This window comes from Typopeltis vanoorti, chromosome 10 (assembly GCF_054136105.1).
Source record: "Typopeltis vanoorti isolate ZY-2024b chromosome 10, IOZ_Tvanoo_1.0, whole genome shotgun sequence".
NCBI lineage: Eukaryota > Metazoa > Arthropoda > Arachnida > Uropygi > Thelyphonidae > Typopeltis > Typopeltis vanoorti.
This window is the reverse complement of record NC_143558.1, coordinates 33912059-33939316: the sequence shown is the minus strand read 5'-3', so window position 1 is coordinate 33939316 and position 27258 is coordinate 33912059. Positions and strand designations below refer to the sequence as shown.

Here is a 27258-nt window from a genome sequence, read left to right as displayed (position 1 = left end):
TAAAGTTGAAGTTGATGACAAGGTGGTTCATGAAAAGATACCAGACACGGTATCTTTTGCTGTGCAGTTTATTCCAGAGCAGAGTGCAAGAGAACAGTCGCTTGCTGCAGGGCTTTGTTCTTGTGCATCTACTATTTAATTTGTATATTAAATATAGGAAATGGTCTGATAAGAACTATCCAGTTGTTTGCTAATGATGCAAAATCGGGTAAAGCGATAGCCAATAAAATGTTGGTATAATTTTGCACGATAATTTAGATAGGCTAATAATATGAGCGAAAGAGAATGGATGTCCTTTAATGTGGCAAATGAATGTGGCAAAACTTTCCACTCCAAAATGGAAATTTTGGGGTAGAAATATTACTAGCTGTGTACCATAGTGATGGACCTGTATTCCAGGAAATTGTTAAAATCATCGATTTGCGGTGTTGATGGATAGAGAGTTAATATTTAGAACATCTATGCAGCAAAATCCACATCCAACTGTTTCAAAAGTGGCAAAAAACAGCTCATTGGATTATTTTGGGTAAAGAAGAACACCCAGACTAACACGTTATTATACCTGTTTATAGGACCTTGGTAATATGCCATCTTGACTGCTGTGTACAGATCTCGTTCCCTGAATGCCTTGTAATTGAGGTGGATGTGGACAGAATCCACAGGCGTGTCCAAAATAGTAGCAGGTCTACAGAATACATCTTATGAGGACAGGTGGAAGATTTGTCGATTACAGAAATTCACTGTCAAGCGGGAAAGGGATGATATAATTTAGGCATGCGAATTATTGTAGGCAGTTTTTACAAGATTAATACATAGGGAAAATATATACATATACAGTATATATAAATTTGGGCTCTGAATATTTATTTTGAACATCGATTATTTGTTATTTCTTTGTAAGTTGCTCAGTGCTGCCACGATTATTTCGCTTGTTTGTTGCACTGCTGTGTCATTCAAAATTAGGGTGCTCAAATTAAAAATATGGCGAGAGGTACGAGTGCTGGTTTTGATCGTCATATTACGATATTTTCGCCGGAGGGACGTTTATATCAAGTTGGTGAGTTTGTTTCGCTTGATAATCCAATAATCTTTCTTTCTTTCGTTTATGCTGCCTTAATCATGGTAGCTACTTTATCACTTAAATAAATTTTGGGTATGCCCGAAAAGATGAAATACTTTCCTGTTTTGTACCTTTTAAGTTCAAATTTGGGAACTGGTGAAAATGGTATGTTTTTGTTTGTTTCGTGAATTTTTCTATTTTTCTACAACGTGTTCAGAAGAGTGCTCATTGCGTCAGGTAATCTTTTAAGGATCAAGCTAAAAATGTGGACAGGTCCGCTTAGTCTGTGATGATCTGGGAGAATCAACAAGACTTCTCATCCAGTAATCAGCCGTTCGCGCCTCGTAGTTGTATCCTTAATGGGATATCATTTTGGATACTGGATGATCGATGGTTCGCTAATAACTAGGGCTTAATTGAATAAATTCTCATAAATTTATTAATTGGCACTGAATTCTGAAGGTACAACGTAATCAATTGTTATGCAAGTTGGGGGGGGTGGCTTTCAGATACTGCTGTATATATCAGAGTGCAAGGTTGAACAGTAAAAACTACTGGAACAACCTAAACAGAATTAAATATGGTTACCATCAGCACATCAGTGGAAATCAGACGGAACTAACAAAGGCTAATAAAAATTATTAGTAAGACAAAAATGACTGACAAATTAAAATAACTACTGATTTAAGAAGTGGTGATAAAGGAAAGGATTGAATAGATATAATATTCATCAAAACATTAAGAGAAAGTTCTTCACCTGGAGGCAGTATCAAGTAGTGATGTGAAAAATTGGGTTTTATGGAAATAGAGTTAATATATTTTCTTCTGCAGCCTTTCCCACTTAAGTAGGGTCGCTGTTCTCAGTGAGTCTCCTCCACATTCTTCTGTCTTAGACTGTAACCACATCATAGTTCTTCATCCTCAAGTCCTCCTCCACCAACTCCCTCCATCTCTTCTTTGGCCACCCGTGCTTTCTCCTTTCCCTGCACATCCATCTGCATGACCTTTCTTCCCACATACTTGTCCTCCCTCCTTATCACATGACCAAACCATCTCAACCTTGCCTCCTGTATCTTTGCTCCTAAGTTCGTAACTTTCACTGTTACCCTTACATAGTCATTTCTCAGATGATCCTTTCTGGTCACACCACACATCCACCTAAGCATTCTCATCTCCACTACCTCCATCCTGCTAATGTTATTTTTTAAAATAGTATTACTGTGTAATTGTATTAGTACTGGACTAGTAATTGTATTACTATGTAATATTATTTTTATTATTATTATTTTGTTGTCGACCTGGTTGGCCGAGCGGTTATCATAAATGGCTGTGGGTTCAAATCCCACCGTGGGCATGGATGTTTGTGATTGTCTGTGAAAGTACGAGTGATGGTGGACAGTAGAGGATGTTGGTTGAGATGATGATGGTAGTTGTGATTCGTTATAGTTTATGGATTGAGTGGTGGAAACAGAGTTGTAGAGTAGGTGCCCTCCCTCGATGAGTCTTTGGACTCCCTGGAGGTGTCACATAATAATAATAATATGGTGTTGAAGAATCTGCTTTCCTCATCATTAGAAGTATCTTGAATCACATGTTGCTAAGTAGTTTTCAGAAAATGTATTAATTGTAGCCATTTTGTAGAAATTGTGTTTTTTAAAAAATTGAGTTCTTTAGCTAGTTCATCCTTGTCAGTAATAAGGCAATGGGTTAATGCTTGAATTGTTGAAATAATGTTCAATTTTTGAGGACTGTAATGATGGGAAGAGGCATATAGATGTGTCAGTATGTGTAGAATTATATATATATATATATATATATTTGTAATCAAAATTAATTTGCATATCAAGATTTATTTTATAGTTATATGCACTTTTCATATATTTATGGATATTTTATGAAGTAGCCAGTAATAATATTGAAATTGTCATTTATTTACCCCTTTTGTAGCTGTGTGACACTCATGGAATGTTGTGGCAGTTTGAAAAGGAATGGAGACATGGTTAGAACATGTTTGAACCCTGCTTTATGTCCAGGAATACTGTAACCAAAAACTCATTCTTAGTTTTTTCTTGCATTGAGATGCATTTAAATCTCATTCATTATGAGGTTTAATAGAAAAAATACAGACATCAATAATTAAACTAATATTTAGTCATTCCTAAATTGGAGCGAAAAGCTGAAGTGAAATGCTGAAGAGCACAGTCAATGTGCTCTTCAGCATTTCATACCTGGGATCGGGGAGGTAGTGGAGAAGATTCACAGATGAACCTGTCTCTCACTCCCCTACTCACACCCTCTTTATACAGTTTCCAGGGATGACCTCTGGTTCTCCCCGGATCTCCCACTATTTTCTGTAGAACTTCTCCAGCATTGATCCTATAAAAACCTCTTTACCAACTTGTAGGTCTCTATTATATCTCCCCTCATCCCCTTGTCTTTTGTATTGGTCGAAAGCATGGAAAAATATGATGAAGCTGGCTGGATGTGATGCCTGGGTAAACGAAATCCATGTGATTAGGAAACCAGTTTACCACAAAATTCAGCTATTGAATCTCAAACTAGGTCAAACTGAAGATAATCCATGATTAGCATAAGAGGCATCATTGGATATAACTAACAGAAAAGTTGCAAAAATACCATGCTGACATAACTGTTATTATAGAGATAGACTAAAAAAGGGAGTTATGACTTATTGGGCATTTGCATTTAGACAATAGATGGTAATGACCAGGAAAAAAAAGCAGTAGCTCACAGTATTCAGCAGTAAATACTTTAACTTCCTACACGACAAGCAGTTTCAAGTATTGTGGGCAAATTCCATTAAGGAAGAAATAGCATTTTTTTTTTTTGAATCAGAACATCTGACAAAATAAAAGTTACACATACTGGTCACTGAATTAGAAACCTTTATGCAAATATACGTAAATATTACTTACATAGCATATATATGCAAAATTCATGGTCATATGCTTCTCCGTGTTCTAGGCAACTATTTAAGAATGCTGCTAGTTAGTAATTGTCACTAATGTTAATCACACTGGGAAAAACAAAGGATCTTTCAGAGTTCGATAAAGGACTTATTGTGAATGCTGTCTGGCTGGAGCCATGATTTTGAAAACAGCAGAGCTGACTGGTTTTCTAAAAGGTGAGATATGAGATATCCAAGCTGTTTAATCAGTACAAAATAATCAACATTGCTCGTCTAAGAGGCATAACTGTGGTCCTAAGTCTCTCAGGAACAAGTCTGGGAAGGCTTCTACTGACAAGCAGAACTTTATATGTTTAGCAATTGACTAAAGCATTTAATGAAGGCTGTTAGGCTGTTCCAGACCACTGAACTATGTGCTGGGAATTGAAGAGGATTGGTATTGTCATTTGCATGCCTATATGGAAACCACTGATTTCTGCAAAGAACTAGAAAGTTCATCTATAGTGGTGTCTGGAACACTGTGACTAAACACAAAGACTGGAAAAAAGTCATGTTGTCTGACGAGTCAGTACACTTTGCAGCTGTTGTCATAGTTTGGTGGGAGTCCCACGAATAATGAACCCAGCTTGCCTTGCAAACACAACTTGAGGTTCTGGAGGTGGTGTCATGGTGTGGAGAATGTTCTATTGGTATGGAACATGTCCCCTGATATTGTAGGAAGGTTGGGTGTCCTCCAATGAATATCTGAACATTGTTGCTGATCAGATTTATGCAAGTATTGACATGTGGATGCTGGGATTTGGGAGAAAGTCCTCTTCCATCAAATCTGAGCCAGTTAAAGGACTGTCTCTGGTGAATGTCTGGTATATTGTAATGCAATTATAATGTTGTAATGATACCTTGTAGCCTTGTGGAATCTGTGCCAAACTGCATGTGCTGTAATTTGGGCTAAAGGAAGTCCAGTATGGTATTAAATAAAAGTTTTTAATTCGATGGGTTTCTAATTCAATGAATTGTAGATATACAGAAATGTTTTGCCAGAATTTGGAGAAAAGAGCAAAGCTAATTAAGTGATAAGGATCTGTGAGATTTCTGTTCCGAACATGAAATAGTCCAGGTCGGTAAATTTTTTCTGAGAATGGTCAGATAGTAAATATAGGCTTTGAGGGCCAAGAAGTAAAATTGCTGGTATCACATGCATTGGTTCATTAATTAAGGAACAAAGAGAAAAATCACCAACTCAAAAATTATATGATGAATTTTTATGCAGTTCAGTGAAAAGCAGTATGATATGAGATGTGAAAGAAAACCCACAAAAATTGTAAAATCGGTACATGTAGACAGTGGTCAAAATGAGGTTGTCGAAATATCTAATTATGGAATGTGGTTACCTATTAGCAATACAGTACTCATAATGTTTCATACTGTTTATAATGATATCCAGAGCTCAGTTGGTAATAACAACCATTACTCTGTGAAGCTCTTCTAAGTCTCAAGGTTTTGGAGAAGAGGACTGAGAGCAGCAGCCCATTTTCCTAGAGCATCCCAGACATGTTCAATAGAATTTACCTGGCTGGTGAAGATATGGTTCATGAGCTTTGCTCGATGAACCATATCATGCCTACCTTACAGACAAACTTACGGGTCCAGGACCTCATCTCTCTAAGTTGCAGCATTCATGATTCCACTAGGAAACACATAGTGCATCCTTCCCAAACAATCACACTATCTGCACCATAAGAGAGAGGGATGATGGCATGTCCATTCTCTCCAGATCAGAGCATTGCTGGTATATCTTTATAGAGCAAATCAGGTCTTTATAAACAGTACCGACCCCAGTTGGCCTTAGGCCCAATTGAACTGAATGCTTAGCATACAAACCAGCTTTGTGAAGCCTTCTGCACAGAGTGGAAATATTGATTGATTCATCCCAGGAAATGTAAAGTTGTCTGCAAGAATGAAAAGACATGGCTTTGAAGATGGAAGAACCTTTATAAGGACTTTCTGACTCAGGTGAGCTCACAAGCCTGATACAAAGACTGGCAAAGTTAAGTAAGTGTACTTGAAGAGTCGAGAGAAAAATGTAAGGAAGCTATCTGTAAAAGTAGCTGAACGAAAGTCCATATGAAGTTCATAATCTATATGGGATTACATTATGAAGATAAGCAGCATTAGACCTGATATTGGAAAAAGATATTCACTTGAGTGCTCCTCTCTCCTTGTGTTTCTACTCTTAAATAAATGCATTATAGGTCATTAGAACTCCTAACTAAATTGAATAACTGTTGTAACAGATTTGAAAATTAGCACAAAAAAAACCCTATAAAGGAAGAACGACGGTACATTGCGCCCTTCGATTGGAATAGGCCTAAGTTCGATTCTCGTCGCGACGGGAGGAATCTTTATCTGGTCGATTTCAATCGATGGTGAGTTAGCCGATCTCATACGGAGGTAGCAGGGTTTTTTCTCCCGGAAACTCGGGTTTTTCATCCCGCATACATACAAATCGGCCCTTCAGAACACACGCAATTTACAGACAAAAATTACTAGTTGTGGTGGTGTTGGAGGTGGGCGGTAGATGGCGTTGATTCGTAGTAGAGGTAAGGTGTAGAGAGAGTTGAAGATGTCCTCCCGCGATGAGTCTTCGGACTCCTTGGAGGTATCAGGAATAATAATAATAATAATAATAATAATCCTTTACCCAAGCATAAGCAAAGTTTGCACACGAAATATCTTTATGATTTGGTTACTTGTATATAGAGGATTCACATAAATTGCCATAGTATTCATAATGCATAGCACACTTCCTTTCGGACTTGTATATCGATGTGCATTATGAGAAGAACCACTACCCAGATTAATTTCAACCTTTACTGAGGTTTCATTAGTGGGAGCTAGCATCAGGAAGGTGTACTAAGGTAAATCAATGTAGAAGTCATATTTTTTATATATGTATATAAGTAGCAAAATGGTGCATCACCATGTTATTAAAATATTGTGTATCATAGATAGTTGTACAAATTAAAAATGCCAAGAAATTATATTCTTGATCTAATCCTTTATCCAAGTGTAAGCAAACAAAGTTTGCACGTGAAGTAATTTCATGACTGGGCTACTTGTATATAGAGGCTAATGATTTCACATCACTTGCCTTAGTATCCCATAATGCAATTATGGGATACTAAGGCAAGTATCCCATAATTGCATTAAGGGATACTTGCCTTAGATACATGATGGGGTACTGCTTATGATAAGTGATGACTCATGTCCTCTAAGAGTGGAGGTTTTGGAAGGCAGTGACACTAATGATTTTGAGAGCATATGGTGTGAGGTAGAGGTAGGCAAGACAGGATATTTAGTGGGGTGTTGCTACAGACCCAGGAGCACAGAAGATGGGGACCAGGAGATGTTTAGACAACTAAGTTTGGCAAGTGCAAGAAGAATGATTGTTATGGGGGATTTTAACCACAGTAGTATAAATTGGAGAAAGGAAGATGCATGTAGCAATAGGGAAATGTAATTTCTAGAATTCTTGAGGGACAAATGTCTTAGGCAACATGTAACAGAGGGAACAAGAGGTTCAAGAGTTTTGGATTTGGTTATAGCATCAGAAGAGTTGATAATAACTGAGATGATATCTCTCCCACCAGTTGGAGAGAGTGACCATATGGTTTTGACTTGGAAAATGAATAGACATGCAGGAGTATCAAAGAGACGGGAACTTGTGTGGAATTATAAAGCAGGTGATTATAATAGTCTTAGACGTCGACTTCATTAAGTTTCATGGAGGGAGGAATTGGAAGGCCGGGATATCATTAGTGCGTGGGAAATTGTGAAAGAATATTTGTTAGCAGCAATGGTAAGTTGTATACCACGAATGAAGAAGAGGACACAATTTGGAGTAAAGTGGATGACAAACAATATTAAACAGGAATTGCATGCGAAAAAGAGGCTATGGAAGAGATATAAGGAGACAGGTGAAGAGAGGATGCATGAAGAATATAAGACACAGGCCAGAAGAATGACTAGTGTGGTACGGAAAGCGAAACTGGAATACGAGAGAAGGTTGGCCCTAAGATCCAAAGAAAATCCTACGGAATTTTTTAGTTATGTGGCCAGTAGGAGGTGCAGTGACCGTGGAATGTTATTGTGGGATAAAAATGGGAATAGAGTGACTGATGCAGAGGACATAGTGGAATTGTTCAATGAACACTTTATTGGAGTATTTCATCCTAGAGGAGTCAGTTTTAATGCTAGAGGGATATGGCTGGTTCAAGGTTTAGAGGTACAGGAGGAGAGCGTGTTTCAGATACTGAGTACTCTGGATGTCAGTAAAGCTGTGGGACTGGATGGTATTTCACCACGAGTTTTGAGAGAATGTGCTAGGGAACTGACAGTGCCTTTAACCTGACTTTTCAATGAAAGTCTGGCTTCGGCAAAGGTGCCCAGGGAATGGAAGGAAGGTAAGATAGTGCCATTGCATAAGGGTGGTAACAGACTGGAAGTGTCTAATTATAGGCCAGTCTGTGTGTCATCAGTAGTTGTTAAGATCTTGGAGAAAGTAGTGAGGGACCATATACAACATTGGGCAGATGAGGGTAATGTTATCTGTGAGAGTCAACATGGATTTGTGAAAGGGCACTCTTGTTTTAGTAATATGCTAGCCTTTTATAATAGTTACAAGAACATTAGATGAGGGAAAGGCATATACTGCAATTTTCTTAGACTTAGCAAAGGCATTTGACAGGGTGCCACATGATAAGCTGATATTTAAGTTGCAGCACATGGGTCTGGATGTCAGATTGGTCAACTGGATTCAGGATTGGTAGATATCAGAGAGAGTTGTGTATGGTGGAGCAGTTTCAAGGAGGCAGAGGGTTACAAGTGGGGTCCCACAGGGCTCAGTACTAGGACCTATATTGTTTAACCTTTATATCAACGACATTTCCAGTGGATTGCAAGGAGATATTCAGTTGTTTGTGGATGATGCGAAGCTAGGAAGGATTATTAGTAATAGTGCAGATGTGGTAGCCCTGCAAGAGGATTTGAATAAGCTAGATAGATGGGCAAATGAATGGGGGTGTCAGTTTAATACAGCAAAATGTAAGGTCTTGAGGTTTGGGAAACATCGATGGGATGCAGCATACTCTATGGGAGGAGTTATGCTGGAGGAAATAGAGGAGACAAGAGATCTGTGGTTGATGGTTGATGGAAACCTGAAGTTTAGGGGACATATTGCAAAGGTGGTGAAGGTAACACAAAGGATTGCTGCAATTATGAGAAGGACACTGACCTGCAGAGATAAGAGGGTTATCATTCCGTTGTATAAGTCTCTGATCAGACCACACTTGGACTATTGTTCTCAGATTTGGTCTCAAGGATTTGAAGGGGATAAATTAACTGTGGAAAGGATACAAAGACGGATGACAAAGATGGTTTCAGGACTGTACAAGGATAGTTACAAGGATCGGCTGAGGGAATGTGGACTGCAGAGTTTGGTGGATAGAAGGAGGAGAGGTGATATGATTGAGACTTTTAAACTGTTGAGAGGTGGTTACAGGGTTGACACTGGGGAGTTCTTTCGCTTGGTTGAACAGCGGGAAGGAGTTATGATAAGAGGCCATCCCTGGAAGTTACGAAAGGAAACTATGAGCAAGAGGGTGAGGAGTGGTTTCTTTGCATGGATGGTGGTTGAACCGTGGAATGCATTGTCTGATGGAGTGGTGAGAGCGAGAATGGTCAATGAGTTTAAGGAGTGGTATGATAGACTGTGTTTCTTAGGGGGGGATCTCCCCTCGATGAGTCTTGACAGACTTTATGTTCTTAGGAAGGACCTTCCACGATGAGTCTTTCGACTCCATGGAGGCCTGAATAATAATAATATCCTTACAGACATGTATTATATTTTGTCGTTTCCATTTTCATTTTCCCTTTTCCATTCCAGGGTCGTTTCCCATATATTCAATCCGATTATCTTTTTCTGTCAGCTTACAAGTATGGTTATGTTCTCCATGTCAGGGGACTAGCCTGACGATGGAATAGTTCAGTGGTATGGCTGCTACCTTAAGGCTTCTGAACTTGCATTCTTCCGAATTTAAACCCATAGGAGGAATAGGGTATATTGAAGGGAAAGGGTAGATTATAGAAGAAATATAGTAAGGTTTATAGAGAGGACATAGTTGTAAGGCCAGAAATGAAAAGACCCCATGGCCTTCGAGTACTCTAATAGCACAAGGTCATAAAGTAAGAAGAGTTGGCTGATAAGGCCTTATAGGAAAGATTAAAGTAAGTGGGTCTTCCTCAAAGTAGAAGGAGGAGAGGATAGATCCAGCTAGGGGTCCATGGGAGTGCCGCTTCCCTTACAATCAAGATGATTGCCCCTTATGGCCCTGTTGGTCCACGAGTCCTTATTCAGTATATTCGGACCACCCCACCATATATATATACACACACAACACACACACACACACACACACGCATGGTGGGCTCCCCTATCCGCCACCCATGGGACACGCTTTCTAGGGGTTACAGGGTCCCCTGAGAGGGGACCTTCTTATTATTTTTAAATAAAATTTACTCAACTGGTATCCCCCCAATAGAATGGAAAAAAGCAATTGTGATTCCTATCTTTAAGAAAGGTAATAGAGATGACCCTAAAAACTATAGAGGTATCAGTATACTAAATTCATGTTACAAAATATACAGCAGAATCTTAAATAACAAACTAATGAAATATTCCGAAAACTTTATTCTAGAGGTACAAAATGGATTTAGAAAAGGACGATCATGTATAGACCCAGCCTTCTGCCTAAAATTAATAATAGAGAAAAGAAGAGAATATAATTTAGAAACACATATTGCATTTATTGACTTTGAAAAAGCATTTGACAAAGTTAAAAGAAACATATTATTTAACATATTAAAAGAAAGACAAATACCAAATAATATCCTAAAAGCTGTCACAAGTATATATGAAAATAATCAAATACAAATAAGATTAAATCACGAGCTATCATATACAAGAGAGATAAACCAAGGGGTCCGACAGGGATGTCCCCTCTCAGCAACTCTTTTTAATATCTACTTAAATTAAATAATAATAAAATGGAGTAAAAATTTACATCAAGAAATTAAACTTTCACCTACAGTTAACTTAAGCACTCTCCTCTTTGCAGATGACCAAATAATAATTACAGATTCTGAAGATAACTTACAGAAAGCTATTTTAAATCTAAATGAGATATCCAAAGATTATGGTATGATAATATCAACGGAAAAATCAAAAACTATGGCCTTTAAAGGACAAGATCCAGCAAGAACTAAAATAGTATTAGATAACAAGATCTTAGAACAGGTGAATTCATTTAACTACCTAGGATGTATGATCACTTATGAAAATGAAAAAGGTATAAACATAAAAATTGCAAAATATTTAAAAATAACAGGAGTAATTAACTCTGTATTTAAACCAAACCTAGTTCAAAAACAAACCAGGCTAAAAGTATACAATACATTAACCCTACCGGTCTTAATGTATGGAAGCGAAATCTGGACAATAAAACAAAAAGACAAAGATTAACAACAGCAGAAATGAAGTTTATGAGAAAAACTGCAAAGTGTACCCTATTTGATCACAAAAGAAACGAAGATATTATGAAAGAATTAAACCAAGAACCAGTAATTGAAAAAATTAAAATATATATACATAGATGGATGGAACACATTCAAAGAATGAAAACAGAAAGATTACCAAAACAAGCCTTAAAGTACAAGCCATTAGGAAAAAGAAAACCAGGACGTCCTCTTAAAGGATTCAACGATGACTTCTAAGGCCGTTAGAAGTCATCGTTATGGGAAGGGTCGCTACCCAGACTGGTTTCGACCTTTATTGAAGTCTCATCAGTGGGAACCAGATCCAGAAAGTGTCACACCTTATTACTAAAATACTCTGGATTAGAAATGTTGAAAGATTTTTCACTTGATTATACTATAAATTAAAGATGCCAAGAAATTATATTCTTGGTTTAATCCTTTATCCGAGTAAGTTAGTGAAGTAACTTCACAATTGGGCTATCTATCTCTTTCAACATTGATTCAATCTACCTCTAATCCAGAGTATTTTAGTAATAAGGTTGACTACTTGTATATGGAAATATGACTTCTGCATTACTTCAACCTTGCTATCCTTTCTGGGTGTGGCTCCCACTGATGAGACCTCAATAAAGGTCGAAAATGCTATGCAGTCTGCGTAGTGACCTTTCCCATAATGCATTGCATTGTACATGTCTGTAAGGATATGTGCTTTGCATTATGGGATACTAAGGCAAGTGAAGTTATTGGCCTCTATATACTTCACATGCAAACTTTGCTTATGCTTGGATAACAGATTATATCAAGAATATAATTTCTTGGCATTTTTAATTATTTATGGTATAACCAAGTGAAAAATCTTTCAACATAGATAGTTGATTTTTTTTTTTTTTTTTTGCTTGGTTACAAAGCAAATTAAGATATTATAATTTAGTTGTGATGGTTCTTTTACATTTAGGTTTACGAGTTTTAGCATTTAGATGATGAGATGTGGAGTTGAGTGTCCTCCCGCAATGAGTCTTTGGACTCAGATGTGACACATACAACAGTAATAAAATTTCCTGAATAAAGCTGGCTGTAATATTGAAGTTATTGCTATAGTAATAACTTCAGTAGACTATAGTCTAGACTTGAAGTTAAACTATAGTCTGTAATTACTTCAGTAGTATATGGTTCATTGTATTGTGTGTTAAGGAAACATCATTTTCTTCTAGCTTTTTCTTGATAGGCATTGGTTTCATTGGCTAATTTATTTGGCAGATGAATAGCTTTATATCTAGAGTTTGTATTTTCCTTAACAGTTCAATTTTTAGTTTGCATTATTTTACCTTGGTGCTCGTTATAATGCAAGGGAAGATAGAGTGTCACTTCATGTTTAGTCCAGATGCTATACAACGTAAGCTCAAATCATTGCTGGCAGTAACATTGAATCACATATTGAGCTGTGCACCGAGCATGAAGAATTGCATGAATGTTGCTGACTTCTCTAAAGTTAAACTGTTTCTTGTAATGATTGCTTTTGTCCAAGTAGTTTCCAGTGTTTTGCCACTAGTTTAACAATCAGCATGTTTCTCTTACTTTATTTCTGGTTTCATTTCCTAAATTTTTCTGCCTTATTTTTCCTGGTTGTCAGTGTTTTATACTGTTTTATCATCATAATAATAAAGATAATGTTTTATCATTATTTTGTAATACACTGTGCTCCATGTTTAATAGTAGTCCCTGTAACAAAAAAAAATATATTTGTGCACTGTTTTTCCAGCAGGGCAGGAAAGGGAAAGAATATTTTGTGATCTTCAGTAGAGCTCTTTATACACGCACGCACACACACATATATATATATATATGCATACATACATACTGGGGGGGGGGAATCTAACCCCTGGTGCCTCCTCCACCTGAGTTCCAGGCTGGTAAGCTGGTTCTCCGTTGTTTTGAAACATCCAACAAATTGTTGTCTCATGAAGGCAAACACATTGTTGGACATGAAATGTTTCAGATTTCAGCTTAATGGCTTAATCGGCTTAACCCAGCTCAAAACAAATGAAGAGACAAAAAATGTGACATAAAAACATTTCAAATTTCAGCTTATCGGCTTAACCCGGCTCAAAACAATGAAGAGACAAAAAACATGACATAAAAACGTTTCAAATTTCGGCTTATCTTTTTATATATATAGAGTGGATATATATATATATATAAAATCTAAACAATTGCAAACTGAGATAAGATTTTAATAACTTAAAGTAAAATTTTTATCAAAATTTTGTTAAACTACTTCAGGGTTCATCTTTATCTTTTTTTGATATATTTATATAAGAATGGTAAATTTATCTAGGAAAGACAAAGAAAAAAAATAATAGAAAGAATAAGAATTCTACAGTAATTTATATAGCTCTAAACAGCATAATCAGAACATTGAAATCCACTGCGATGTGGAAGTACTGTTAATATTGATTGAAGAAATTATTGTTATCAGACACCTCCAAGGAGTCCAAAGACTCATCGAGGGAGGGCACCTACTCTACAACTGTGTCTGCCACCCATCAACCAACTACAGTGAACCACCACTACTATCATCAACATCACCTACATAGCCATTACTGCCTACCACCACTAGTATTTTTTTTTGTCTGTATATTGTACGTCCTCAAGGCCGATTTGTCTGTATGCAGGATGAAAAACCTGAGTTGCTGGGAGGAAAATGCTGCTACCACCTTCTTATGAGATTGGCTAACTCACCTTCAGTTGAAGAAAAAAACAACAAAGATTCCTCTTCTCATGATGAGAATCAAACTTAGACTTTTGGTATTTTGTGCTTTTTTCCAATCGAAAGGCACAAAATACCATCGTTCTTCCAATTGCACTATGGATGTGCAAGAAAAATAGAAAAAACCTTAAAAGAAATGCCAAATAATAAAAGCCTGAGATCAGATATGATAAGACATGAAGGAAGATAATTACTTTTAAAAAAAAGGTTCAAATGCTTTTTAATATATGCTTGACAAAATCTGAAATCTCAGATGATTGGAACAAACAGTCTTTATACAAAAAAGGAAACATACAGATCTAAAAAAAAACTACAGACCAATCAGCCTGTTTTCACATATGTATAAATTATACTGGACAACAAAATTTTACAAAAGTCATGCCTCCAGATTAGTTTATTCATTTATTATAGATTTTGAGATTATGAACATGAATATGACAATGAAAATGCAGAATTGGCTACGGTTTGTTAGAGATCTGCAGAGTCCATTTCTACGTCTGACGTCGCTTTGCCTGTTGTGCTTATATAGCTGCTCAGGATCATCTCTGGTAAGCATCCAACAGTAGTCAGCCAACATGGAAGTGGACTACTTCCTGGTATCACTTCTCCATCTTTGCAGTTTCCTGATGCTAATATTCACCATGTTTGTCAAACATCTCATCAGTGAAGAGCTCCTGGATCTGAGGATCACAAAAACTCCTTTTAATTTTCACTTTGCTGATTCGAGGAATTTGTCAGCCAGGTACTTGAAAGCTGATCCAGTCCGGTTCATGGCTTTTACGAAGTTTTTTTACCAGACTGAATTTGATGTGTAGGGGTGGTAGAAGAATTTTGTGTATTTCTACCAGTGCTGGGTGTTGCACATTCTCTCCAACCTTCGGAGATTTCTTCACCAGCCAGTCTCTCTTCACATAGTGCAAAGTCCTTGCTTAGCTGTCCCAGTCACACAAAAAACAGTAGTACTGCATATATCCCAGCTGCAGACCCATCAACACAGACACTACCTTCAAGTCATCACAGAAATGCCTGCTATACTTGCTGTATTGAAGACAGTCCAACAGCTGTTTTAGGTTGTCATAGGTTTCTTTCACATATATAGTGCATCTGACTGGAATGGATGGAAGCTGGTTTCCATTATGCAGCGACACTGCCTCGAGACTATTTCGATGAGTCTATGAATAGTTGCCATTCCTGTAGGTCATGTTTGATTCAAAGCACTCATCAGGCCATCTATATTATAGCACAACACAAGGTGATCTTCCTTTTGGAAGTAAGGTGCAAACTGCTCATGACTAGTGTGAAATGAAGTCACTTGGACATTTTCCTTGAGAAGATTTCATTGTATGAGTCTTGATCCTAGTAACTCTGCTTTGGCCTAGGAACAGATTGCAGACAAATTTGTTCAGTTCTTCTTGTGAGAATGTGTAGCACAGATGACACATCGTGGCTGACATGGATCATCAGATGCCAAAGGCTCAGTAGAACCTGAAATCGTGGAAAGCAAAACCACAGATTGGGGGGGGGGGGGTATTACTGTAATGATCACCTCCAAACTCTTAACAAGATAATAGAAATAAAACACAGGAATACAATGTACCACTTTGTATGAATTTATCGATTATGAAAAAGCATTTGATACAATAGAAAAGACAGCACTAAATAACTGAGGTATTGAAAAACCATACATACATACACAACTAATATCACATATACCAGAATACAACAGTAATATACAATTAAATAATATAAAAGCAAGCATTAAAATACAGAGGAATAAGACAAGGAGATACAATGCTACCAATAATATTCAATGCTTACCTACAAGAAATATTGAAAAATGGGGGGGGGGGAAATAGGTGTCAGAATAAATGGTTAGTGTCTAAGCAATTTAAGTTTTGCAGATGGCATTGTACTATTTTCTAAAACACCTGAAGAGCTAAAAAGAAATGATTAAAGAATTAAGTACAGAAAGCAACAAGTCTGGTCTTAACATAATTATTGATAAAACTAAAATGAACTAAAATCAAACTACAACTAAAAGATATAAATAAATGACAGAGAAACAGAAAATATAATTAAATTCAAATATCTTCGTCAAATAATTAACATAGAAACTGGGAACATAATAGAAGAATAAACCAAGGGCGAAGACAATTTGGAAAGTACAATAAAATTTTTAAAGAAAATGTACCTATCTGTCTGAAAAGAAAAAAGCATATGAATAATGCATCATACCAGCTGTGACATGGAGCAGAAACTTAGAGCATCACAAGAAGACTAGAAAATAAATTAAAATCTACATTGAAAGATCAGTGTTAGATATAAAAATAGACAAAGTAAAAAACATCAGAGAAAAAACACGATTAAAAGACATCATTAAAGAAATAAAAAAAAAATGGAAATAGGCAGGACACATTGCAAGACAGGGAGACAATCACTGGACAAATATTTGTATAGAATGGCAAGTACGAGAAGGTTCAAGAAGACCTGCCAGACCATCAGCAAGGTGGAGAGATGAACTACATCATTCACTGGAAACAACTGGAGCTCATGGGCTAGAGACAGAAATTGGAAAATTGACCAAAATATGGAGGAATGAAACAGTTTGATTTTTTTTTTCTTCCAGATGCAGATATGCAGAAGCAATCACGTTTTTATAATATTAGTTATTATTACATGACACTTCCAAGGACTAGTAACTCATTCAGAAGGTACTTTATAGACCTACCATCTCTACTAAATCTAAATCTATAAAAATACTAAATCTATAAAGGCCAGATGGATAATGCTATTATGTGTAATTCTATCTACACATAATGGCATTATCCATCTGGCCTTTATAGATTTAGTATTTTTTGTCTGTAAATTGTGTTTCTGGCCAATTTGCCTATATATGCAGATGAAAACCCCTGCACTTATGGGTGAGATCACTGAAATTCACCTTCAATTGAAAAAGCCCATATAAAAATTCCTCTCATCATGAGCAATTTGCCAGTGTTCTTCCAAATGCACCATGTCTATTGTGCATATAATTTTTGTTATTCATGATAGCCTCCATTTACTTTGTGGCCTAAGGAAAAAAGGCCCTCTTTCCACTTAGGGTCTTGGACTTCCTAGAGAATAGAGAAAATGTAACTAAAGCTGAACTTTTGTCACAAAATAAATTTAAAACTTTCACCACAGCTTACATTGTTAGTTGACTTTTTGGTGAATATACTGATTCCTTTCAACTGAAGCAGCTTAATGAAAATTAAATTGAAATAAATCTTACCAGTAATTAGTCATTCTTATTTTAATCCTTTATTTTCTTTTATTTAGAATATGCTTTCAAAGCTATTAATCAAGGTGGAATAACTTCTATAGGACTAAAAGGAAAAGACTCAGCTGTGCTTGTTACTCAGAAGAAAATACCAGTAAGGCTAAACTAATTGTTAACTGTATAAAATATTTCTTTAAAAATGCATTTCAGAAATGAAATGAAACTCTGAAAATCTTTGAGGATTAAATGTTACATGATGTAGATCTTTAGAAGTTTGTAACACTTGGATATACAGTAGTTTACCTCTTATCCACCAGGATACGTTCCAAGACCCTCCAGTGGGATACCTGAAAATGCAGATAGTACTGAACTCTGTATGTGTGTGTGCATATATATATATATATATACACACACACACACACACACACACTATATTTTTTTCCTATACATACATACCTATGATAAACTTTAATTTATAAATTAGGCACAGTAAGAGATTAACAACAATAACTAATAATAAAATAGAACAATTATAACAGTATGCTCTAAGAAAAGTTATGTGAATGGAATCTTAGCAACCTCAGCATACTTTCTTCATGAAACAGTGATGTTTCAATTTGTGTTGAAACATTACTATGCAATGCAACATCCTAGTTATGCACATGTGCATTTGTGAAGAGCTTTAGTTTAAAAAAAAAAAAGGTGGGGGGGGAGTAGGAATTTGTGAATAGTTTTCTTCTCTTCAAAGATTAAGTATTTGCCTGTTCTGGCTTCACTGGTCTTTCCATATTGCAGTTGGTCTTCATCTATTTAGCTCTTTATATTTCTCTCTATATTTGTTGATCTTTTCCTTTATGTTGTAAATATCTAGTTTTTTTTGTGATGTCTTTATTTTTTATGGTCCAATTTTGTGCATCCTTAAATTTCTCTTAAAATCTAATTTCTGCAGTTTGTATTTTACTTTCATCTTTCTTTTTACCATATAATAGTGGATGTGACCATTACTACTTAAAATTTTAGTTGTTTCTCATTCTTTTTTATTCAGTGTCCTTTTTAATTGTCCCACAGATTTTCCAAAATGCCTTTATTTTTTCATCGATGTCTTTATCTTTTAGATATATGTAGCTTAAATAATTGTTTATGTAGCTTAAATAATTAAGCTATCACTTGTTCTATATTATTTTCTATGACTACTTTTGATCTAAAATGATCTCGACCTTTAAATGCTATGACCTTTGTTTTCTTTTTGAAATTTTTAAATTGTATTGTTGGCTTATTTTGTTTAATTGACAAATTGATTTTTGAAGATCATCTTCATCGTTTTGTAATATCATCTCTGATCATCTGCATACAGCATTGTATAGATAAGCTCTTCTGGTTAACCAGATATCGTGTTTTATTGTTGTTTTCCATATTTTAATAATCTGATCTATATATGTTTAAGTTAAGGGATATTACATCCCATATAGTTTCCCTTAACTTAAACAAGTTATATATGTCGCCGAATTGAAGCCTTTGGCTCTTCATATATCTAATGATCTATATATATTAAATAGCATTGGAGATAAACTATATCTCTAACATCCTGATTAATTTCAATCTCTTCTGTTAATTTATTATCTAACTGTATTTTTGTATCTTTTTATAAACTTTATATGGATTGTAAATAATGTAATGGATATCCTTGTTTTTTAATTATATTCCATAATTTTTCTCTGTATTTTATTAAAAACTCTCATAATCTATAAAGGCCAGATGAGTTTCTGAATTAAATTCCCAACTGTTTTCATTAATTTGTTTTAACACACAAATATTGTCTATACATGATCTTTCATGAACCATTTTGTTCTTCTTAGAGTACATTGTTTGCGATATTTCTAAGTCTTTTATTCTGCATTTTATTGTAAATTTGTAATTTGTATTTAATAAACTTATTCCTCTGTAATTTCCACAGTCATCTATGTCTTGTTTCTTAAATATAACCTTAGCTTTTGAAGTTCCATGTTTTGTTTCTAGAGCAGCATTTCTGGATTATGTAAAAATAAATAAAAAATTACCCAAAAATATATAAAATAGATTAAAAAAATGGCAAAAAAAAATCCTTAGCTCCTTCTCCATGGCACAAAAATATACTATAGATTTATAACTTTTGTGTGTAGAAATCACACAAAAAAAGAGGAAATATTCTCTGCCACATTTCCAAAGCTTTGTCATCTATTTTTTTGTTTATTGCATTTTCTATATCTGTGTACCAAATTTTTAATGTTTTTCTTTTTAATATTTTATTTTTCTTTCCAAGTACTTCAGAGGCTGTTTTACGAATTATCTTTATTAGTTTTCCATTCTTCTATTTTTTTTTTGTTTCGTGATTGATATAGCATTCTAATGCTTCCTTCTTTTAATTTTTTTGTTTCCTGTTTTTCTTAAGTTTATTTTCCTCTGTATTCTTCAGACATCTTTACTTGTATTCTAAATCCTGCTGCCATTCCGAATGTCAAACGAATCCTGAATATCTGGAAATCGGGATGCTTGCAACATGCATACACTGCTTCGTTCAAGGTAGATGTTCCTGGGCAGCTTAACCAAAAAAAAAAAAATAATTATTTGGTGGGTACTCCTATGAATCAGCAGGGTTACAAGCTTTTTCTTTGTGTTAGGAACAACCATTCTGTCCAAGAGAAAAATTCAGTATATCTGCAAGCAGGACTCCAGAAATCCATTCACCACAAGCAAGTTATCACAGACAAGTGGCAAGTGAATTTTCATCCTAAATACATTCAAAATGTATTGCCTTATTTTTTTCACATAATTTGTCCCTTTTTTTAAATTTTTTTTTAACATCTCATTTGCTATATTTAATTTTCACCCAGGGGATTATTTATCTTATGTAATTAATTTAATAAGTTAATTCATTCTTAGAATGTTTGTCCCTGCCAATAGTTTGCATGATGATACTCTCAAAGATGCCTTGCTGGTGTTTCTGAAATTGAACTAATTCCTATCTCTGCCAGCAGGTGGTACTATTTAATCTCTCACCCTTTTTATAAAATAAAGCCCATCCTGCAACTTCAGATTAATTTCAGAACAAATAGTCAGGTATTCTTGGACAACATTTTCTTTTGCATAACTTGTAAATCATCACCACCATTCTTATAAAAATCAAGTTATGATCATCAAATTCCTGATATGTACTCTCAAGGGGTATACAGGATATGATAGTACTACATGTAAAACTTACATCATCACTAACTTCCTATCTACAATTTTCCTGCAAATCAATCCGTCACCTGTCAAGATTCCAACATTATCACATCTTATATTTCTGTTTTTAGGCACTTTTTACTGTATCAGCCCACCTGCATCTTGGTCTTTTCCTGTCAACCTGGCAAAGAACACTTGTTTTGCTAATCTTTCCTCTCCCATTCTGTTTAAGTGACCATACCATCTGAGATTAGCTTTACTAACACATTCCTGGATACTAACAATGTCAAATTCTTTACTAATATTCTTGTTTTTAATATGATATTGCCACTGATGCCATCTTCAATAATGTTTGTGTATTTTAGTCTATGGTTCATATCTGAAACCTGCTCATTTTGTATTTGCTTTAAAACTTTCTTACATGTTCTTCTTTTCAATATGAAATTCAATTTTATCCTACTCAAGACTAATTGGTGATCACGTCCAATTTCAAATCCTCTGTGCAATCCAGTGTCCTGCACCAGTGAGAACACATTACTATCAACAATAGTATAGTTAATGAGACTTTTTCTTATTCCTAGCCTCTTATGTCCATGTGAATTTGTGCACATGTTTATGTTGGAACATTGTGTTAGTAATAACCCAAAAAATTTCATACCGTCCCAGCCAGTATGAAATTCTGTCATGTTATACCATCATTTTATATTGTTTTAAGCCAATGAGTACAATTTGGTCGGATCTGGTGAAATTGATCTGGAGAAAGCATATGATAGCGTGCCAAGACAAGAAGTCTGGAGGTGTCAGAGGGAGAAGAAGGTACCAGAGAAATATGTCAGGCTGGTGCAGGAGATGTACAGGAATGTGAAAACAAGAGTTTGGACCTGCAGAGACAAAGTTTTCCAGTGACAGTTGGCTTGCATCAAGGGTCAGCATTAAGTAAATTCCTGTTTAATATTGTGGAGGTGGTGATGGAGGAGGTGAGAGAAGATGTGCCTTGGACTATGTTGTATGCAGAATCAAGAAAAGAGGTGGCAGCTAAACTGGAAAGTTGGAGGAAAGTACTGGAAGAGAGAGAGGTATGAGACTAAGCAGAAGTAAGACAGTATATGTGTTGCAAAGTGGATGGCAGCCAGGAGACAGATCTGGAGCTGGAAGGAAATGTCATCAGGAAGGTCAGTGACTTAGGTTGAAGAATGAAAGAGGATGGTGAGGCTGATAAGGAAGTGGGATGCAGGATACAAACAGGATGGAGGGACTCGAGAGAGATGGCTAGAGTGCTCTGCAATAAGAGGATGCCGATCAATCTAAAAGGCAAAATCTACAGGACAGTAGTGAGACCAGCTATGACGTATGCTATGGAAACTGTGGCCCTGAGGGAAAATAACATTGGCAGGATGGAGGTAGCGGAGATGAGAATGCTTAGGTGGATGTGTGGTAACCAGAAAGGATCGTCTGAGAAATGACTATGTAAGAGGACGGTGAAAGTTACAAACTTAAGAGCAAAGATGCAGGAGGCAAGGTGTAGATGGTTTGGTCATGTGATGAGGAGGGAGGAAGAGTATGAGGGAAGGAAGGTCATGCAGATGGATGTACAGGCGAGGAGGAAGCACGGGCAGCCTTCAGTATGAAGAACTTGGATGTGGCTGCAGCCCAAGACAGGAGGTCGTGGAGGAGACTCACTACAAACAGTGACCCTACTTAAGTGGGAAAAGCTGCAGAAGAAGTACAATTTGGTCGGCTAAGTCTGAAATTGCCACCCCATCTTTGTTCGTTCGGTATCCAGGTAGATATCTAACAGGGAGCACCATGGGAAGGTGAGGATTGGACATTAGGTTAGGAGGCTGGTCAATTCTTTGCATTCCCTTAAATGCTATGTGGAGGTCTCCTCTCAGTTATACAGCTTTGACCCTTAAGCAAACCTTTCAAATTCAATATATGTACTAAACAAACATGTACATAAATCCTGAAAGTTAATCATGTCTGAGGAATTTATCAAGTGTACTCTGCAGTATTTTTGTGATTGATTGCAAACTGAACAAAATCAGTGTAGCTAATAACAGGCTGCTTTCATTTGCTTTTCTCCAGCAATACATTTTCTGGCATCCTGCTGAGTCAGTCATTCTTTAATTCACTGAAGCTCAGGTGTATCAACCTAATCACTTTCCTGGTCTTCTGATGTCTCTTAGTTTTGCTGCAATCTGTTAAACAACTGCATCCTTGTAATCTATATTTTCATACAGTGAATGTTTTATGATGCATATAAACAAATATTAATCATTTTGCTGCTGGTTTCATTTTTGATATGATCGTATTTGGCATCGCTAATACAACGAACAGGCAGTTCCAGATGATTTTGCTGCTTATTTCTTGTCAACTATCAATGCCAAGGATTCATCAGGTTGGCATATAATAAAGGTGTCTAAGAAGGGGAGACTTTTTTCCCAAGGTGAACTGGATCCTGGGGACACTGGTTATTAAGATGTGCTATGAAGATGTTAAGAGCCTCAGGACCATGTGGCCAAATGGAGAACACATCATCAACATAGCATAGCCAAACTGTAGGTTTGTGTCGGGCAGAGGTCGAGGCTTTATCTATAAAGATTTCCATGAAGTAGTTTGCCAGGTGGGAGGAACCCATGGCTGTCCCCTCAATTTTGTCTGTAAAATTTTTCTAGCCAAATGAAAAAACTCCAGAGTTCGTTGTGAACTTAGAAGGCTGAGATATAGGGAGAAAATTGCGCTTGGTATTTTTTAAAATAACATCCAGGGTCTCCTTCAGAGGAACATTAGTGAACAGAAAGGAGATGCCAAAATTGACCATTATGTCAGTGTGTTGGAGAATTAGGTTTCCTATACTGGCCTTAAGGTGGCAGAATTTTTTGTGTGCGAAGAGGTAATCCAGTGAGCGCTTTGGCTAGACTGCATGTGAGTGAATCAATGCCATTCAATAGAGTAATGGAACATTGTTTATGGATTTTTTTGGCAGCCAATATATCCACTGGTTGTATGGTTTAAGTTTGTAAGATATCTGTATTAAAATTCAGGTATCCCACATGTTTAAAAATATAAAAATGAATTAAATTTAAGTTAATAATAATGCAGCATAATGTATATTTATTTGTTTTTGTATATTGTGAGCAAGACATTTTGCAATGTTATTTTAATATTTTTAGCTGCTTAGGTTTTGCTTAGTTATAAAATAAATGTTTAAATTAGATATTAGTGATTCTTTATAAGTTTGTATTACTTGAGCTGTTTGTATGTAAACTTTACATTGTGTACGAAATGTTGTCAATTATGAGCGAAGCAAAAGTTATTGTTGTACTTAATGTTGCATGAATAATTAAAAACTTGTCTCAGTGCATAAAAGATTGAGAAATGAAGAATTGTTATAAATTCTGGCTGTTTCACTGTGAAATTGTTATTGAATAAACTTGAAGTGAAGAAGGAACTTAGTCATTTCAAGCCCAATGCTGGAAAGCAGCAATAGTGGTACACAAAGACTTGAGTGGAAGTTTCTCAGCTGCATTTTCAAGCTTGCGCAGAAGCAAAAAGAATGTTTATCGAACATGGAGTAAAAATGGAACAAAGCAAGAGTAAAGCTGTGGAGTTTGTGTCTTCAACATATAAAGACTGGACAGAAATTAGAACAAAAGTTAGAAACAGAAGACAGGAAGGATATCCTCCATATAGGATTTATTTCAGTTGAAGCTGAAAGGAACTTTATTGGTTTCCAGTTCATATAGAATGGGCCCAGTAAAGTTCGTTTTATTTAAGATTCTCAGTCTGATAAGTGATTTCTAACTGGATATGGTTTTAGTTATTTCTTCAGATGCTTTAATATAAAAGGCAAAGGTTATTCTGAAGAGTTGAAACTGATGTTTTTAGAATGTTGATTTTCATATAGAAAATTAATTCATTCTAAAGTGATATAGTTTTATAAATTAAAAACACCAATAAATTATATACTTGGTTTAATCCTTTATCCAAGTGTAAGCAAAAAAGTTTACACCTGAAATATAATCGGGACTAGGGCAACTCGTATATAGAAGCAATTGACTTCACATCACTTGCCTTAGTATAGCATAATAATGCAAAGCACATATCCTTATGGGTATGTATAATGCTATGCATTATGGGAAAGGTCACTACCCAGACCGGTTTCGACCTTTATTGAGGTCTTGTCATTGGGAGCCAGACCCATAGGTGATACTAAGGTTAAAGTAATGCAGAAGTCATATTTTAATATATGATTTCTATGATATATGATGTGATTTACTTTCATATAGAAAGTGAAGTTACAGAAGTGTCTTGAATGAAGACAATATTTTTATTCTGTGGTCTCTGTTAATGTGGAAGAAGAATTCGGCTGTTATGTTGCTGTCATATAGAGAGCAACTTTGTTTTGTATTAGTCTTTGTTCTGTGTGACCTCAAGAAAGAATACAAGTTCTTTAGGAGGCAAGAGACTAAGGTTCTAGGAGTTTTGTCCATATAGCATAACTGTTAGTTTACATGATTGGAAGAAAGTAAAGTTGCACATCAGTGTTTTTCTTATTGTAAACTGAAGAATACACTGGCACTTACATAGTAGTTATGCAGTTGTTAAAAAGAGTGTGACTATTTAGTTAACTCTGTTTGATTGTTTTAATCCTGACTATTTTTGCTTTAGGGACAAACTTGATGAGCAGATGGATGATGGGTTGATAAATGCTTGTATGTTCTCATATCTTGGTAACCTTCACTGTTCATTTATGAAGTACCCCCTTTCTATGTATGTCTGTTTAGTTGATGTGACATCTTTGTCACCCTCCAAATTAGATGACTTTCTTTGAACAAATCATTTTAAAACTTGAATTTGTCACTAGTCATTGCATTTTATGAAGCCTTGCATTGTCCTAAAGGAGCATGGTTCCTTTGCAGTTAACCAGTGCAAGCTGTTTTAGCAGTACATCATGAATTCACAGCAGTTACTAGGTAACCATCTCCTGTAATCATTTGGTGCCAGAGGGTACAATTTCGTACCAGCTCTATTTTATCTTGGCCATTAAATAACTCGCTTATCTGATGCCATTGTTTTGAATCATTTCGGACTATGCAGTTACTTGCTATATCTTTTAATCTGCAAATGTTGCATATACATTGCTTGGCTTGTATGGCATTTGTATCCAGTTAATACTCAAAGTAGACGTGCTCAATGATTTGATTGCCATTTTTTCATCATATTTTGCTATTTTACCATGCACTTTCTGCTATATATTAGCTGACTTGGCATCACTTGAACCTTTGAAATACCACCCCCAATGGTTTCCATATACAGTTATCCCTTGCTTAACACAGCGAAATTAAATGCAGTAATCCCTTGATATATGCAGCAAAAGTTTTGATTAATGCGCCTTTAACCCTGCAGAGCTCACAGCTGATCTGACAGATACATGCAAAATGTTTAATATAAATATTCTTACACAATTCACAATTCAGTGTATAGCTTGGAGGTCATGAGTAGCTGTGCAATTGTATGTTACGAGTGATATTCCGCACTGTTTTTTTGCTGTCAGTTTGGTTTAACATATGTTATGTAAATGTTTGTAATATTTGAAGTAAATTGTATCTGAGAGATTCCGCGACCTCTGATGTCAGTATAGTATGGTTTAGTTTTTTTTTTTATTCTTTGTTCAATAATTTCTAGATTATAACTGAAAATAAATAAACCATCATGTATTACTGAAATAGAGAGCCAAAGGCTTATTTATCATACATCTCCTCTAGGAGATGTGCTTCACATTATGGAAAATACTAAGGAAAGCGATCTGGAGCTTTCTCCACCTTTATTACGAGTTGCCCATAAGGTTGCTTATGCTTGCATCTGCCGAAAATTTTACTTTGTATATGTTCGGCACAAAACTTGTAGTTTCTATATTCGGCTATGAAATAATGTTGGATTCAATATCCACTTAATTTGTACCATCATGTATTATATTTGCAGTGTTTTTTCCTTTGTTTTATTGCTTGTTTGCCGAGGTCTGGAGAGTCATTTTGCTTGTTATTGTAGAATTTCTGCCGATAAGGAAAAAACTAAAACTGTTCAAACGACTCTTGATAACTTCTTTTGATAAAAAAATTGCAGTAAATAATGTAGGTACAAGTATTTATTAAACATTTACTTTGCATTCATTTTTTATCTTTCCTAAAAGAGTACCATATAAAACGAATTATTAGTGCAGTAATCGATCATGGACGAATTGTAATTTTTACCATTGATTATTAGATTTGATTAACTCAATTTTGATATACACGGTAACATCGAGGGATTAATTAACCGCGTTAATCGAGGGATACCTGTAATTTTTGTCAAAATATTAACTTTACAAAAAAAAAAATTACTTTTGTAGTTTTGGGGAGTTATTTTGGATACTGTTCATTATTGCTGATTCGTGTTTTACTTATTAA

The 27258-nt window shown here is 35.7% G+C and overlaps 1 protein-coding gene across 1 annotated transcript in view; it reads left to right on the top strand.

The window, feature by feature from the left end:
• Positions 1 to 920: 920 nt before the first annotated feature.
• The window catches only part of LOC150102317 (proteasome subunit alpha type-6-like), a 117465-nt gene continuing 91127 nt past the window's right edge, over positions 921 to 27258 (top strand). Inside the window, exons 1-2 of the mRNA XM_090398921.1 lie at positions 921 to 1057; positions 17668 to 17762. Coding sequence (XP_090255047.1) covers positions 982 to 1057; positions 17668 to 17762 — 171 coding nt within the window. The 5' untranslated portion in view covers positions 921 to 981. The remainder of the gene's footprint in view (positions 1058 to 17667; positions 17763 to 27258) is intronic.